Raw genomic sequence first — 15852 nt, forward strand, 5'->3', positions numbered from 1 at the left:
GGGAACCCTCTCGGCGAGCTGGTGGGCGAGCTGGTATATATTTATACCAGCTCGCCGAGAGGGACTCTACTCCCTCCCGGCGAGCTGGTATGTGTGTATACCAGCTCGCCGAGAGGGAAACTCCTCCCAGCAAGCCGGTATGTGTATACCAGCTTGCCGAGAGGGAAACTCCTCCCAGCAAGCTGGTATGTGTATACCAGCTCGCCGAGGGGAAGTTCCTCCCGGCGAGCTGGTATCGTCAAGAGGGACTCTCCTCTCGGCAAGCTGGTATACGTATACCAGCTCGCCGAGAGGGACTCTCCTCCCGGCGAGCTGGTATGTGTATACCAGCTCGGAGAGAGGGAAACTCCTCCCGGCGAGCTGGTATGTGTATACCAGCTCGGCGAGAGGGAAGTTCCTCCCGGCGAGCTGGTATGGGTATACCAGCTCGCCGAGAGGGACTCTCCTCCCGGCGAGCTGGTATGGTGTATACCAGCTCGCCAAGAGGGAAGTTCCTCCCGGCGAACATATACCAGCTCGCCGGGAGGAACTTTCCTCTCGGCGAGCTGGCGGGGCAACGGTTTGGAAGGCACCGCTCCCAATGAGGGTCCAGCCTCAAACACACCTCCGAAGCGTTTCGTAGACGACTTGCTTGATACAGCAAGTGATGACATCAATCCCTATCGATCCTCCTGCCAAATCAGATGGGGCGCGGTGGCATACCCTGTATTTGGTTGAAGGTCCGAAACGCGAGGCGCTCGACGCCGCGTACAGGAACCAGTTTGAGGTTACTTGTATTCCAAAATGACTTCCTGCCTGAAACCAATCCCTTGGTTCAGGCGCCTGGGGAAGAGCTTAAATGTCAGGCTCCCTGACTATCTTTTTCCCCGGCGGTGGCTCCAGCTCCACTGTTGCATTTGCGCAGTTTGAGCAGACCCCGTCCTTTCCCCCTCCACCTTTGCACTTGCAATAGGCCCAAGGGGAACAAAATTTTTTTACTGCCCTGTTGCATTTGCACAGGTTTTTAACCCCCCCTCCGTCAATTACAATTGTTTTTGACCTGAGGCGGACATTCTCTGCAATTGCACGCTGAGCTTTTTTTTTGCCCCCCTCCTGCCCTTGCAATTGCAACAGGCACAAGGGGGTTGAATCCTGCCCCTTTTCATTCCTGGTTCAGGAATTGGGGGGCAAGTCCGAGGCATTTATGTTCGGGGACTTTAAATTAATTTTCTTGTGGTATTAAGCGTAATATGCTGATACCTGAGAAAATTGGAGGTTGGACGCAAGTGCTTGCCATTTGCGCACAGGGGGCTAAATTTTAAGCCCCTTTTCAGAAAATTGCAGGGGAAACCCTTGATCCCAATTTCCACAAAAGTGTGGATTTAATATACTTAGATTTTGATATAATTTGTGTTGCGTAAAAATAAGCAGAAATAAACTGGGTACAGATGCAGAAAAGGGGGTATGCAAAAACTGGGCATGAACGTGGAAAAACCGGGTACGTTTAGTAACCACCAAAAAAATCAACATAGATTGATCAGTATCACTTGCTGCTGTTCATTTTACCTAAAAATCTGTTCATAAAGGCCTTATAATTGGCTCTAAAGTTTTTTTTTATCCTATTGTGAACCCCCCTAATATACCTTGGGGAAAAATGAATTGTGCTTGTGTAGTTTATGCTTTTAGTTTTTGAAGCCAATTCATGCTTATTTTGTTTGTAATATTTTGCAGACTTCAGGTATACTCCAAAATGTGCTAGGTTTTGGTGCACCCAATGGTTCACCCCAATTTTCATATATTTTGAGTAAACACCAATTTGTGAAGTAAAGGACTCTATTTAGCATGACCCTTTATGTTTTCTTGTGCGTACCAAGCTACTAAAAAAGCTTGATTGCAATGAGTTTGGTTTGAATTTAAAGGAGTGTGCATTTTCTCAAGTGGAAAAGAGGAAACAATCAAATATATAGAGAAACAAAAAGCAACAATCACCAATAGAATCAAGCCAGAAAAGAACTAATAATTTAGAAAGCAGAGGAAAAAAGCAAACAGTAGGAGGTATTAAAAAAGAAGTGGTGTTTTGGATGTGAATGTACTTGTATATGATCTGAAGTGGATTACCAATAATTAAGTGGAGGATTTTATTAGAAAAAAAGGAAACCTGATTTTGTGTATCTTCTAACCAATGCTTATGGTGGGTAGTATCAGATACCTCACAGAAGAGATGCCAGTAGTAAGCTGCCACTACATACATCGGGGTCTCTCGTTCCTTTGCCACCAGACATTCTCAGCTCTCAAGATCGAATATACTAGTCAGTAAAGCTCAGCTCAAGGCGACGTTGAGGGGAAGGAAGAGATGGTGGAAAGAATAAATAAAACAAAGCACAAAAATCAAATCAAAAAATCAGAGACCACACCCATGGCTGTATCGAGTGGGGAAGGAAGACGGGAAAAGATATTCTCAGAAGAAGAGCCTTAAGAAATGAAAGGAATCGCAGGAAGGAGAGGTCAGTTTGTACTCCCAGTGCGTAGCAAGGATGGATCTTAGCGGAGATGGAAGACAGACCATGTGAAAGCAAATACCCCGATCGAGATCATGACAACAGTTTGAACCGGAACAAGACCCTCGGGGCCTTTGAGGCCATGGGAGTCGAGGGAGAGCATGTCTGCGCTGTGGACGCGTTGGGATTCATTGGCAGACGAGTTGGGAGTGCGTTTTCGCAAGCCTTGGTCCCGGGAGGTGGCCAAAGCTTTCAGTCTTTCGACCTCAGCCAGTGCAGCGGCGAGTTGGGATTTCAACTTATGGATGTCGTCGGTTGACGAGCTATTGAGCGAGCTAGCACCACCCTTAGTTCCGCTATTGGACAGGATGGACGACGCGGGACGGTGGTTGGGCATCTCGTTGACTGCAGTCGAGGAGAGATGGGATTGGGTCGAGTTGCGCGCTTTGAGGACTGCCAGGGACGGAGTGGTGGTCGAAGGACGATTGGGTCGGCCATCAAAGGTTTCATCCATCGCAATGTCGTAGACGGTGTTTTCCGGGTTATCGTTCGTCGGTAGGTCCGGGGGCGAGGCCTGGGGCCGGATAAACCCGGAGGCTGGATGGCTCCGAACGGAGTTGTAGCGAGGGTCCTAGAACCACAAAGAAAATGTTAGAGATACGATAGTTTCTTGGCAGTCTGACAGTGAGATTAGATGAGGGACATGGCCTACATCGTCTTCATCCCGATTTGTGTGGTTGTTGACGGGAGGGGAGGTGTGATTAAGATGAGATTTGTGGGAGGCAGAGTTAGGGGATTGTTGGCCGTCCTCGGAAATAGCGGAGAGATAGACACATCGGATCTTATGTTCAGATATGGATCCCTTGCTTTCTTTTTCGATTAAAGACCACTGGATGATGGCAACATCAAGGAAAGGGGTGGGAAAGGGAAGAATACGCAAAGTAAGCCATGATCCAGTTGAATCAAGACACGGAGGAGCATACCAGATCAGGGAATGGTGTAGATTCTCTTTCGGGGGTGATGATGATACTCTGAACGAGGAACTTGTCTCGACATTTCGCGCCAGGCTCGGGGTCCTCTTTCATGGGTTGAAGTAAGACTGGAGATAGAGAGGGCAGGTGATTGGTCAATGGCCTGGAGGTAACGGGGCATCTAGTTGGCTCGGTTTACCTGATACATCGACCCTTTCACCCGGTTCAATCCTGCCACTGTTGGGTCGAACGCAATACTGTTTGGGTGCAGTCGTCTTGACCTTGAAAGCAATCGGTTGCGGATTGGGGTTCGTGACAGTCAGAATGCGTTTGACGAGTTGAGTAAGTGGACCTAATGATTTCCAATAGCAAATCAGTTAATGGTTATCTTGACACGTGACTCTGTGAGAGTAATAAGAGACTGCTGACGTTGGAAACCCAGCTGGGAGGGAGATACTTCGACGGACATGATCGATCAGGAGGAACTGATAAGGTAAAACCAGATCGATTCTCTCTTCCTTAGGCTCGCCGGTTCTTCCCAGTCGATATTGGAGGGTGTGGTGGTGGTGGTCGGTGGTGGTGGTTGCTGTGTTGGTTTCGCTGCTGACTGGTCGACGGTTGCTTATGTCATCACAAAGTCAGAAAGCGAACAAAAGTCAGATTAAACCCAGTTTATCACACTGTGTATGCACTTAGGAAACATGCAGAACACCCCCAAACTGGAGAAAACAAATGTGACGAGATCCAGAATATCGATCATCATGGAAGCCCGTCATAGTCAGTCTTGTCTTGTGCTCATACATGCTAACAATCCTCACAGACAAGGCAGCTTAAGCACCATGACAGGCACAAACAATCCATCCGAATAGTATATAGTACGCGTGCTGAAGGCTGAATCCACTGATCAATTATAGCTGCCTTGAAATGGTAACAAAAGGAAAGAAGGGAAGAATACGAGGACAATCTGGATCGACTGCTAGCTGATAGGAGGGGTGCATAGACCGAGGAAGGTTTACTACATACCTCTTGAGTATTCGAGTCACAAGGATAACGATTGGTTTTGTATAAAACCCTGCTTGATGTTTTTTATTGGGATGTGTGTGGAAACGAGAGAAGCCGGTTTGATTCTGAGACTAGGCAGGAGGAAATAAAGAGAATGGGAGTGTCAGTAAAGTCACTGCAAGTCAACGTCTATGATAATGTAAAAGAGGTCACAACTAGAGCACCCTGCTACTTTTGAGGAAAGGATGTAGACGGAGATCAAAAGAAAGAGGAAGACAGCCGAGCACAACTACCTCAGGTGTATAGTTTTAAGAAGCCGGGCTGGTTCTGAGACTAGACAGGGTCCTTACACAAAGTCAACAGGAGCACAAGTCCCCCGGCTTTATACCGCTGGGTACTTGGGGGAGGTAGAATAACAAGAGAGCAAGATCAAAACCTTGCGGCTAAATTATGCAAGGAGCTTATTCGGTTTGCTCTTGAAACGGTGAAAAAAATCCATATGCCTTGTTCATAGAAGCGAAGAAAATTGGGGCCCGAAAGAGAGAAATAATCTTCCCTATCAGCATCCCCGAACGTGACTATATGTTATAATGGCCTAAAAGTAGAGGGAAGAAAAAAAAAACTTGCGTCGTGGACACTTTTTCTTCACAAATAAGAAACCGATGAATATGATGAGGAGGATGAAAAGTTCGCAGTTGACCTCGTATGAGTGTGTCGCTCCGTGAATCGGGGCTTTTTGAGACGTAAGATGGATCGTAGATCCAGTTACAATCCAGTTGCGCAAGCTATCTGATACGTTTTGAGAACCAGCAGCACGAACTTCTGGGTTGGTTATAGAATACCAAGCACGCGGTTTTTACTCCCGGTGTATTTGAGGATTGTTCCCAGGGGTTTTTTCCCATGTTAACAAAACCCGGAGTGTAAATAAGGGGGTTTTGAGTAAGATAGAATCGTAGATCCAGTTACAATCCAGTTGCGCAAGATATTGGATAAGTTTTGAGAACAAGCAACACGAATTTCTGGGTTGGTTATAACATACCGAGCACACGATTTTTACTCCCGAGGATTGTTCGCAGGGCTTTTTTTCATGTTAACAGAACCCCGAGTGTAAATAAGGGGGGTATAGAATTTTCACTTGCAACACGTGCATTGTAAAATAAAACCTACAACTAGACTTTCAAGGCGGCTGCGCCGCCGCCTATCGCATATTATGTCCACCAGGTCATTATACACGCACATGTGTGCCTTGCAAAAAAACAAGGGGTGTAAAAATACCCATCAGAGCCAAAACCTCCGGAATTGCAAGGCTGCTGTAAAATTCAAATAACAGCCAGAGTAAAATTTCACAACGGATATGATTTTGAATCTGATTATCAGGCCAATGCATTTCCTGCCTTGGCCACCCTTTGGGTACGACGTCCAGGCCCGCGAGTAGGGGCAGGCACGGAAGCTACAGCTAAGGTTTCTTGCGGCTTCGCCATTGGCAAAGCCGACACCGCTGGCGGTTTAGGCCGTGCCAGCTCAATGTTAATCTTCTGTATCTTTGCGGCAGCCGGCTCTAATTGAGTAGCGGGGAAGAGACCTCTGCTGGGTTTGCGGGCTTCATTTCAGTTGCCGGCCGGGACCTTTGCAGGCTTTGCCGTATCCGTTTCCGTCCGCGCGGGGTTTCCAGGGTCAATTCAGTCAGCGCCGAGACTGACCGCGACGGGACACATCCACCTAGGGTAGTACATTTTCTGTCTTGCAATGAGATTGGAGCCGCATTTGTCAGCGCCGAGTCTGACCGCGATGGGACTGTTCCGCCCAAATCCCATTGGCTGAGGCAACTGGATGACTTCCCGTCGTCATTTAGAGAGCTCTAGATGCCCCTCTAAATCCTAAATTAAAACACCTATCAAAAAATCAACCAGTGCACATGAAATCAATAAATTGTAGGGTTGGGAAAACACTTCTCTTTTTGTCAAAAATTAAGAATTTGGGTGTGTAAATTGAGATCTGGGAGGCTCTCAGACTCGACGGGAAGTCGTCCACTTACACAGCTGGCGAAGCCGGTGAAACCTCAGATATCTGGTCTTCGCGAATTAAAACAGTACATCATTAGTATAAATTGAAAAACAATCACAAAAAATCACACAGTTGCTTGCCATTGTCAATTATTTCACCCGTGGATGCAATGATCAACTTCTTCCCGAGTCAAGCAAGTCAGAACTATTTGCAAACAGTATTTGATGAGAACGTGCAGTTGGGAAATCTTTCTTGATTTGCAGTGTGCACAATGCTCTCCTCAACGTATTTTTTCTCTGAGGCCGTCCTGACCATACATGCAAGTCCATCATTTTCCAAACTTAAATACCCAAGTCCCTCTAGATTTCCTGAGGCTTTACCGGAGGTACTTATGACTTATCAGGAATGTTTGCTTGACAGAAATTTGGGTTTTGGTGGTGCTTTTCTTTGACCCACCAGAGCTCAACCTTGGAAATACAAAATGGCTAATTTTGAGGTGGTTGGCAGGCCTACATCTTCCCCTCCTGATATATTTTGAAACCACCTCCCCTTAATCTAGCTTTCCCCACCAATGGGTTTGCTCCCGTGTTGGCTTTAACAACCAATTGAGCTGTGGATACCTTTGGAACCTTTTGTGGCACCAGAATATCACTGAATAGCTCTCTGGAGGTTAAATTGTTGGTGAATTGTTCCTTTGTGAAATGTTGGAAAGCGTCAAACAAATTTTTGGCACTAGTAGATTGGGGTTGCAGTTGGAACACAAACACTTTTTTTTTTTTCTTCCTCTCTCAATGTTTCAAGTTTCACATTTGGGTCTGAATTATCTAAAGAAACATATCCTAATCTGTGAAATCAAAAAGAATTTACATTTAGAAATCATGATCATTGAATTTATATACATACAGTCCAAAAAGGAGACTCACAAGTTATCAAGGGACTTTGCAATGCGGAGCCAGACTGGGGTGATGGAAAATGCATACATCTGATCATCATCAGATTGCTTCAATGCATGATGGAGTCACAAAATCACTGATTTTATTTTTACAGACCTCCAATTGGGCTCAACAAGCATTAAAGCCAGACCCAAAGTATTTTCCCCACAACCACAACTTCCAATCATCTGGCAGATTGATGAGTGGTTACCTCAACAAAAAGGGACCACAGGCCTCACCTCCTTCCAGTTCTGGCCCAATCCAAGAGCCATGGTGCATAAAATGATTTGGAACTTTTGTCTTCAAAATCATTGAATATATCAATTTTATCCAGTTTTCCAGTACACAAATGATTGGAGGGATTGCCTTGTTCCCAATTGTTTTTCTGGTTGAAGAGACTTTTGAGTTCATTGCCTGATCCAAAGATGATTTCATTGGAACACAGATAAGACAAATTTCTGGATGGGTGAGTTCACCACCAACTAGCTTAATTTTTTCTGGCAACATCTTTAAACTGTTCAGTATCTTCTCAATTGCAATGTGTTTGCAGTTTGCCATGAGTAGAAGGATTGGTTTATCATGCATTGCAAGAAGTCTGGCACCCAAGACAACATACAAAGGCCAAAAGATTCCTCTATCTGGGAGGAAGTGACAACTGATCTTTTTACCAATTCTGCTTGCAGCTAACCCCTGCACATATGCCATATGTGCTTCATTGAAAATTTCAAGGACTAATCTTGATTGGAATCAATGGTCAAAAAATATTTGTCAGAACATTGAATTTTTCAAAAGACCCTTGGGGCTCTGAATTTTTGAGGCAAGTGTTAGCTCAAGTTTTAAAGATCAGTGATACAGATATCATGTATCTGAAATTAAAAATCACTAATTACGTCGGCAACTCCTTTTTTCGCGCAGCAATTCCCCATGTAAGGGTCGCGCAAGAAGGAGTTGCCGTCGCAATTAATGATTTTTAAAAAGAGGATGCCATTGAGAGGACGACAATAATGGCCAAGCCAGTCAATACCCCTCAAGCTCCGTGATTCAACATCCGGTGGGTGGTTCTGCTCCCTATTTATATTCCACAGAACAAAGACGTCTCCATACACACATGACCGATACCATCCGCACACCAAGTCAACCTTTGTTTCCCCTCCACGATCTGTAAACACGAAAGCGCAACGAACCCCACCCAATCCATTTCTTTATTTGGTACATGATTGAGACATATCACCATGGCGCATTACACCTGGAAATGCATAACACAATGCCAATTCCCATATTTGTAAAAACTTCCATTTCCGCCTCCCGAGCACTGACCAAGGCCATAGGCAAAAGTAACTGTATAGGGACGAGAGCGGCAAACAAGAATTTGACTACAAAGCCAAGAGTGGCGAAGAACAAGGCTGAGAGGCCCAGAGCGGCCAGAAGAGAACACAAGAGGTGGTTACCCAAACTGGAAGACTAAGGGCTACTGCCTTAGCCGGAAGCCAGCTTGACAGTTGGTGGAGCTCAGCTCCCATATGCTTTCCTCATGCCCGGATTGAAATTTTGACGAACCCAAATGCAGGACACAAGGGGAAAGTTTTCCTGATACATTCTCGCGTTCTCAGAGAACGCAGGTATCAGGAAAACTTCGTGGTTAAACTGGGGGTCCGAGCACAAACTGGGTTCCTGCTCCCCCATGTTGCCGCTGCTCAGCTCCCATATGCTTTCCACACTTCCTGATCAGTGGTCTCAATTTACACAGTTCTTGAAAATAGATACTTCGTCTGGATTTGTTTCCAATTCAATGCCGGCTTGCAACGATTGGACCTCGGGTAAGGTACTTTGCAAGGTTTTTGTGCAACACCGGCAGAGATTTGACATCCCCTCGCTGCCTTACCCCAACATGTTCCAAGGGTACCTTTCTGCTGAGACCAGTGTGCAACCGCCTCGAGAAATCAGCCTTGGAGTCAAAATTTTGCGAGCTGAGTCCCTCATGTACCACCGGATCGCTTCACCTTTGATCCAACTCGCGCTTAGGTAGTTGGGATGACCACTTCACCAAGCCGCACATTGTAACCGTCTACTCTTCGCCTATCCAAACTGAAGATGGGCCTTGGCTTGGCCTGAGCTTTGTTCTGGAGCTGACAGCGGGGAAACACAAGAGCCAAAGTAGTTGGGCGGAGGCGGCGGCAGAGCCCTCAGGCCCCGGCCAATGCCTTCGTCAACCGTCCATACCGTCCATCTCCTCGTGCTATTTGTCATCTTCAGTCATCATTTGCCTCGCCCACATGCTCTATCTCCGAAATCCATCCCATCGCCCGTGTTCTCTTGGGGGAAGAAGGAGCAAAACATTTACAATTCACAGACTTCGCGGAAAGCAATGGGTGAAGAAAAAAGTGTTGAAACTGGCGCTTGTTGCGCAACGGCAATCACTCTTGAGCCGCGGCTATTGTGCAAATGGCCGCGCTACTCTCAAGCCTCGCACGACCAACTCTCATCAAGATTCACCTAAATTCAGATGAGTATCACCTTCCTGCTCCCCGAGCTTCCTCCTATCTTGACGAACCTCACTCTGTTGTCCATCGATCCTCAAGACTGTATATCAGCTTTCAAGCTCATCAATCCTCAAGATTGTCAACTCGCTATTCTTTGAATACACCTCAAATCCGCTGAATCTCAACCCGCTGAATCACGCGCAACAAGTTGAAGACATCAACTTGGTCAGAAGCTGACCTTGATTCATTGGCTTCCACTCACTGAGTAATGTAGTATTTGAGGGATTAAGAATCATGACGATGAATGACCAACCAAATTGAAATTTAACTCCATGATTGTCCAACAACACATGCTATTCTTGTGACACAAGAATACAAGACTTGTTTATCTTGAAATTTGTGGTTCATGTAGTTAAACATAATGAACCACAAAAATATACCCAAGGAAATTCACAATGATGATTGATCAGCTGCTGTAAATCTTATATCCTGAATTCCTTCTCCCTACAATTTCATGACCTCTATTTTTCCTGACAAAAACAGAAGAAAGCAAAATAATTTGCAGTAAGATACAAGTGTAAGTTTCACGCCACACCACAAGTGTAAGTTTCACGCCACACCACAAGTGTAAGTTTCACGCCACGCCACAAGTGTAAGTTTCACGCCACACCACAAGTGTAAGTTTCACGCCACACCACAAGTGTAAGTTTCATGCCACAATTTAGAGAGGACCAGAAAAGTTGAAAACAAGATTTGACCCTGAAAATTGGAAGACTTCCCATAGGATCTACAACCCCCGTACAGACTAAAATTTCACAGATCTAAACCTTACTTGCTGCTGAAAAGTGATTGAGATCAAGTTCTCACCAGCCAGTAAGGTTTAACCTGGCCTGACAGATCTGGCTTTTTAGCCCATGGGAAGTCATCTTGACTTGAGACACATAATATAACTCAAAATTGAGCAAGAAAAGAAAGAAGTGAGACTAAAACAGTTTATTACAACTGCTATTTGATAATTTTTGTCTGAGTTTTCAACTCTAACTCTTGCAAGTAATAAACTGATGATTATTCTTGGACTGAGGTATCTCAATACATGAAGTCTCCACATAGCTTTAAGCATTTGCGGTTTCTGACTGGCCTAAAAACAATTGCTCCACATATAATCACAGGTAAAAAAATGGCTTGTGAGTCATAGTAATATTGCACGCTATTGTCTTAATTTGATGTTACACATTTGAATTAAAACCAGTCACCATAAATTGTGCTGCTGCTGTGTGACTGGTTTTTGTTGGTGTGCACTCCATTACATTTGGAGGAACAAAATTTACCCCTTCTTTTGTTGCATGATGATTGCACCAAAGAGAGCTGTGTGAGTTAATTTACTGATTTTTTCCTCAACTGAGATGTGCAAGATCTGGTTGCTCAGAGGGACCTCTGTGAAATTCATATTCTGCGGCGCAGCCGCAAGTTCCCTAGTACATGATAATTATGCTGAGGTGGATGCCATTCAGTAAAAATGGGTTGCTTGACTAGGGGTTGAGCATTGAATGAGCAGTAACAATTATAACAATCAGTGTGGTACATTTTCTGGTTCTTTCATGTGAAGGATCCTGATAAGTCATGAGTCCCTCCTGCAAAGCTTCAGGCAAGGGAAACTTTTAAGTTTGACTGGGAGCAGTGTGTCAAAAAATGTCATGTCAACAAAATGGCTAGAGCAATGGGATTTTACTTCCAAGAACGAGCTGGCTGGACAGTCAAACCTCAGCAGATGCAGCCTGATACTTCGGGTAAGAGAATATACTACTATGCCAAATCTTCGTGACCAACTCTTGGTAATCGACCCGAGTTATCCCGGAAACTTGCACGTCAACCTGCTCATAGATACACAACCTTATATCTTGTACTGTCCACGCTAGCAACTGTGCTCTTGACCGACCAGCGCAACGGCTCGCAACTGGTTATTCATCTACAACAACTAAACAAAAAAACATGGGAGATATGAATAGCTGAGAGGCTGCCTTCATGGAGAAGGATTGTGCGCGCAGCTCGAGAGACTATAAACGCGGAGGGAAGAGATTATATAGTGATATGCAACATTGGTGAATCTTGTTTCTTCATTTCTTTCTTCTTATGTATCTTTGGGTGCTCATTTAAACTATGCGCAGCGGACGATCACAGGAAGAGTAGACTATCGTCTAAGGGCCTTCTCCAAAACTACCGGCAAGCCAACTTGTATCAACAAAACACATCATGTTCTAGTGCCCATAATAATAAATCAGACGGACCTGTATCGTAGGACACCTCGCTGGCATCCGTGCCCTGAATCTCCAAGCCGATACCCACCAAGGCTTCACGAAGAGCTCTTTTCGAGGCAGCGTAGACCATCTTGTTTTTGATTTTAGCATCATCGGGTGACCTGCAGGCAGTCCAGAGATAGTCTCAGCGATCCAAAGATTGGATTCTCCACGCTCCCGATGATGGGATGATGTAACCTACCAGGTAAAGAAGCACAACTTGTTTCTTTTACCCTCTGTTTCTGTGAGGGCATATTCGAAATCGTAAACCGCATAACGACAAGACCCGGAAGGCAAATCCTCCAAGAAAGTATCGTAGGATGTCGATTCCGAGACCTTCTCGACTACGATCTCTTTGGAGTCATCCGAAATCGCATAGATAATGTATTTACTTTCTACACGAAAAACAAAAGCAGGAGTGTTATTTGTACGATCGATTTGGGCATGTGTTGCTGTTGATAATTAAGCGATGATAGTGATCGAAACTTACTCTTTTTCAATTTGAGATCGATGAAGTCATGCATGCATTGTGGGTTGACAGTAACGCCTAAAAGCTCAGATTTAATCTAGTAAGACTTGATGGACAAGAATCAGAATGGAGAGAAAGAGGCATGGGGTGGAAGATTTACCGGATGCCTGGGGGGAGAGATGTCAAGAGCGGTCAGCTGCGATGAAAAAGACGATGAGCGAAGAAGACGCGGGAAAGGCAAGAGCGGACCATTTTGGAGCGACCAAGTTGAGGATAGGGGAAGTGGCTTGCGGTACTTCCAACTGACGAGGCAGGGCAACACCGGTGAGGATGGTTAAGCTATCTGAGTTTGTATTGTTGGGGATCGACTTGAAGGGACTGGCTCAGGCTAGACGGTCAAGTGCAGTGACTGTGGCGGTCATCAATGGTTTCATGACGAACTCCGAGTCCGGGGCCCGGGCTGATCGGGGCAAAGCCGGGTTTACTCCCGGGGGCACTCGAGCTTTATTCTGTCACCGCGGGCCCCGGGGGGCGCTTAGCGCTTGGAGGGGGGCGCGACCTGGCGCGACGCGACGGCTACTCCCCCTGCACCAGGGGACCAGGACAGACCAGTACTCGACCAAAAGTTTTATCAGCTTCGAGATCTTTTAATTATTAACAATTTGCTGAAAACGGACCCAGAAATTTTCAGATCCTGCTGGGTAAAGTCTGTCTGACAGCTGCTTCGGCAGTGTTTCCAAATTGCACCAGCTATGGGGCAGGTTTCTACTTAGCTGAAAAAAAAATGGCGTTGGTTATACTTTATCAATTATGAAATCTTCAGTTTACCTAGCAGCTGAAAAGCTCAGGCACGTTGGCTACTTTGGGAGTTATTTCTCCAATATTTGGGTATTGACATTAACCAAGGCCCTTTTTCATTGCATAATCAACATATAACAATCCGGAAACATCGATTTCAAAAGTCATAATTATTCAAGAATACTTGCCTCTCCACTTGAACACGTGCAATTCGGAAGCCGAAGGGTCTCATACAATTCAATAGCATCCACAAGATTCTGAATAGCTGTAGTAAATAGAGAACTCCAAGTAGCAAACCAGGTCTTGAAGTAACTCGAAGGATGATTACCGTCGGTATCTGTGACGTCCGTGAAAAGGTGTTCTGCGATGATCAAAGAATCACTGAAAATTCTCCTGATTGTATCGGTTGCTAGATAAAATCGGTGACTGCTTTTTCGTTGGTCTTCCTCCAAAGTAGTAATGTCCAAGATATGGGCGAAATTTGCGATTTGACTGACAAAGTTTGTAGGTGACTCGCCTAGGTCAGCCAGTTGACGGGAGGTCAGGTCTGAGAATTGTGGCCGGGGATCTTCACCCGATAGTTTCTTCAAAAATACCCTTGAGAGCTTCAAGGTCGGAATGATTGATCTAGCCACGCTTACCAATGGGTGGGCTTCGATTAAGGCTGGGCATTGATTCATTACTGTTTCTATTTCTTTGGTCACCTGGAAGAACACGAACAACTCGGAAGCGATCCAGTTCATTTGCGTGGGCCAATGATATCGGAGGACATAGAAGTCAGATCCTCTTGTCAACCTCAAGGCCAAATCAATCATCCGAAAGATTTCAGAGGTAGCATTAACCACCCCTGTTCTTGCAGAGGCTATGTCGGTCGGATCTCGAAATCTTGGCCAGTCATCCCGCAAGCATATTTTAGTGAAGCACATTTCAGTCGGAGATTCAGCTTGGAAATTTTCCGAGGAGAGTCGCAGCAGTTGAATAAGCTTCGAGCAATACTTGAACGCAACACACATTGTCGGCCACAAGTCATCATGAATGCAGCAATCCAGCTGGAATAGTCTATACGACTTGATGTCTTCGAGGTGTGCGTCACTGGATTCGGTTTTCGGGCACGTTCCTCGAGATAGGACGCCCCTAGCAGATTGAAGTTGAGCAAATGTGTGCTCAAGTTTAGATTGGGCCTCTAGGAGCAGCTTAAGTTGGGCACCTGGCCGGTTCCTTAAGTCGATCGGGTCAAGTAAGTCCGATATCTTTTTGAACAGCTGATGTAGCAGAGGTAGAAGTTCCGTCTGCAAACGCTTCAAATGAGCTTTTTTCGAGTTGATCAGCTGGATAGGCATCTCCTGGGTTTGGCGGTAAGGGGGCTCTTCGATTGTTGTATTATAGTCGGCGACCAGGTTTCGAAAACCTTGGATGACCAAGTCTGATAGCAGGAGTTTTTTGAATGGTCAGTTGATGGCTTTGATGTAAAACTAGGGGAACAGATAAATACCTCCTTGTTGCTGATGGTGTTGCACTTCTGATGAGTCAGGCTCCAGAGTGCCCGGACTGGTTGAGCCGATCATTTCCTGCGTCAGTTTTCGCTATATCGAATGACGGTTGTTGACCAGTCGGATAATCGGATTGGATGGAGATGGGGGGGAAAGTCTTGCAGATGACCGCTGGCTTATCTTGAGTCAGTCAACACCGTTCAGGCCAATTCTTTAAGCCTTGTGACTTAAGTAAAATGAACTGTGGGTAATCTGCAACTGATTTACGATAGCTTGTAAAGCTGAGCTAACCACTGCCCCCCTGACCTTTGGAATTTTAAACAGGCTAGCATATGGGATCACCTCTGCCGGACTGGTTTGTCAGCTGTGGCACCCTAACCTTACGCTAGTCTGTTAGGAATCATGAGGGAGAGATGCTCTTGATGAATATGTTCAGCAGCTGTCGGCTGGTCTTCCGGTAATTACGGCCTAAACAAGAGTGAAGACACCCCTAACGAAATAGAGCCATGACTGGGGTCTGAACTCACATCCCGCCCAGCTCACACAAATGCGTGAACTTGCTGCCAGGGCCGCTGCTAGCCACTACAGTAGCACCGTTATATTCCATACAAGCATTGCATAGGGTTATTAGTCGATCTTCCAGTACCCTCCCTGGGTTCGGTTTGTTTTTGCTCGGCTCTATTCTTATTTTTTTTTTTAAAAAACTCCTGTAGCCTTCATCCTAAAGCGATAGAGGTGCAGGGGACTTTGTCTAGAGAAAAACTCAATCCATAGTTTAGCCACCACTGGACCACAACTGATGCTCCGGGCTTGACCAGTCGACGACGTAGGACACCCTTTGAGGCAAGTTGTGAGGCCCGGGCTACTTCTGTTCGCTAGTGACTATGAAATCTATCCGGGAGGAAGATTCGTCTATGCTAGAAGTAGCTTATTGG

At 45.7% G+C, this 15852-nt stretch overlaps 2 protein-coding genes across 2 annotated transcripts; both read right to left on the reverse strand.

The window, feature by feature from the left end:
* Window positions 1-2520: 2520 nt before the first annotated feature.
* On the reverse strand, window positions 2521-3917 carry PtA15_9A536 (uncharacterized protein; the record flags this gene model as incomplete). The annotated part of the gene is made up of 5 exons (XM_053172755.1): window positions 2521-3108; window positions 3190-3366; window positions 3461-3576; window positions 3648-3800; window positions 3878-3917. The coding sequence occupies 5 exons, from the start codon at window positions 3915-3917 to the stop codon at window positions 2521-2523; spliced, it is 1074 nt and encodes a 357-aa protein (XP_053023964.1).
* An 8137-nt stretch (window positions 3918-12054) lies between these two features.
* PtA15_9A537 (uncharacterized protein) lies at window positions 12055-14992 on the reverse strand (the record flags this gene model as incomplete). Its single annotated transcript, XM_053172756.1, has 8 exons — window positions 12055-12080; window positions 12152-12282; window positions 12363-12555; window positions 12651-12726; window positions 12790-12796; window positions 12879-13007; window positions 13725-14850; window positions 14920-14992. The coding sequence occupies 8 exons, from the start codon at window positions 14990-14992 to the stop codon at window positions 12055-12057; spliced, it is 1761 nt and encodes a 586-aa protein (XP_053023965.1).
* Window positions 14993-15852: the final 860 nt, after the last annotated feature.

This window comes from Puccinia triticina, chromosome 9A (assembly GCF_026914185.1).
Source record: "Puccinia triticina chromosome 9A, complete sequence".
Classification (NCBI taxonomy): domain Eukaryota; kingdom Fungi; phylum Basidiomycota; class Pucciniomycetes; order Pucciniales; family Pucciniaceae; genus Puccinia; species Puccinia triticina.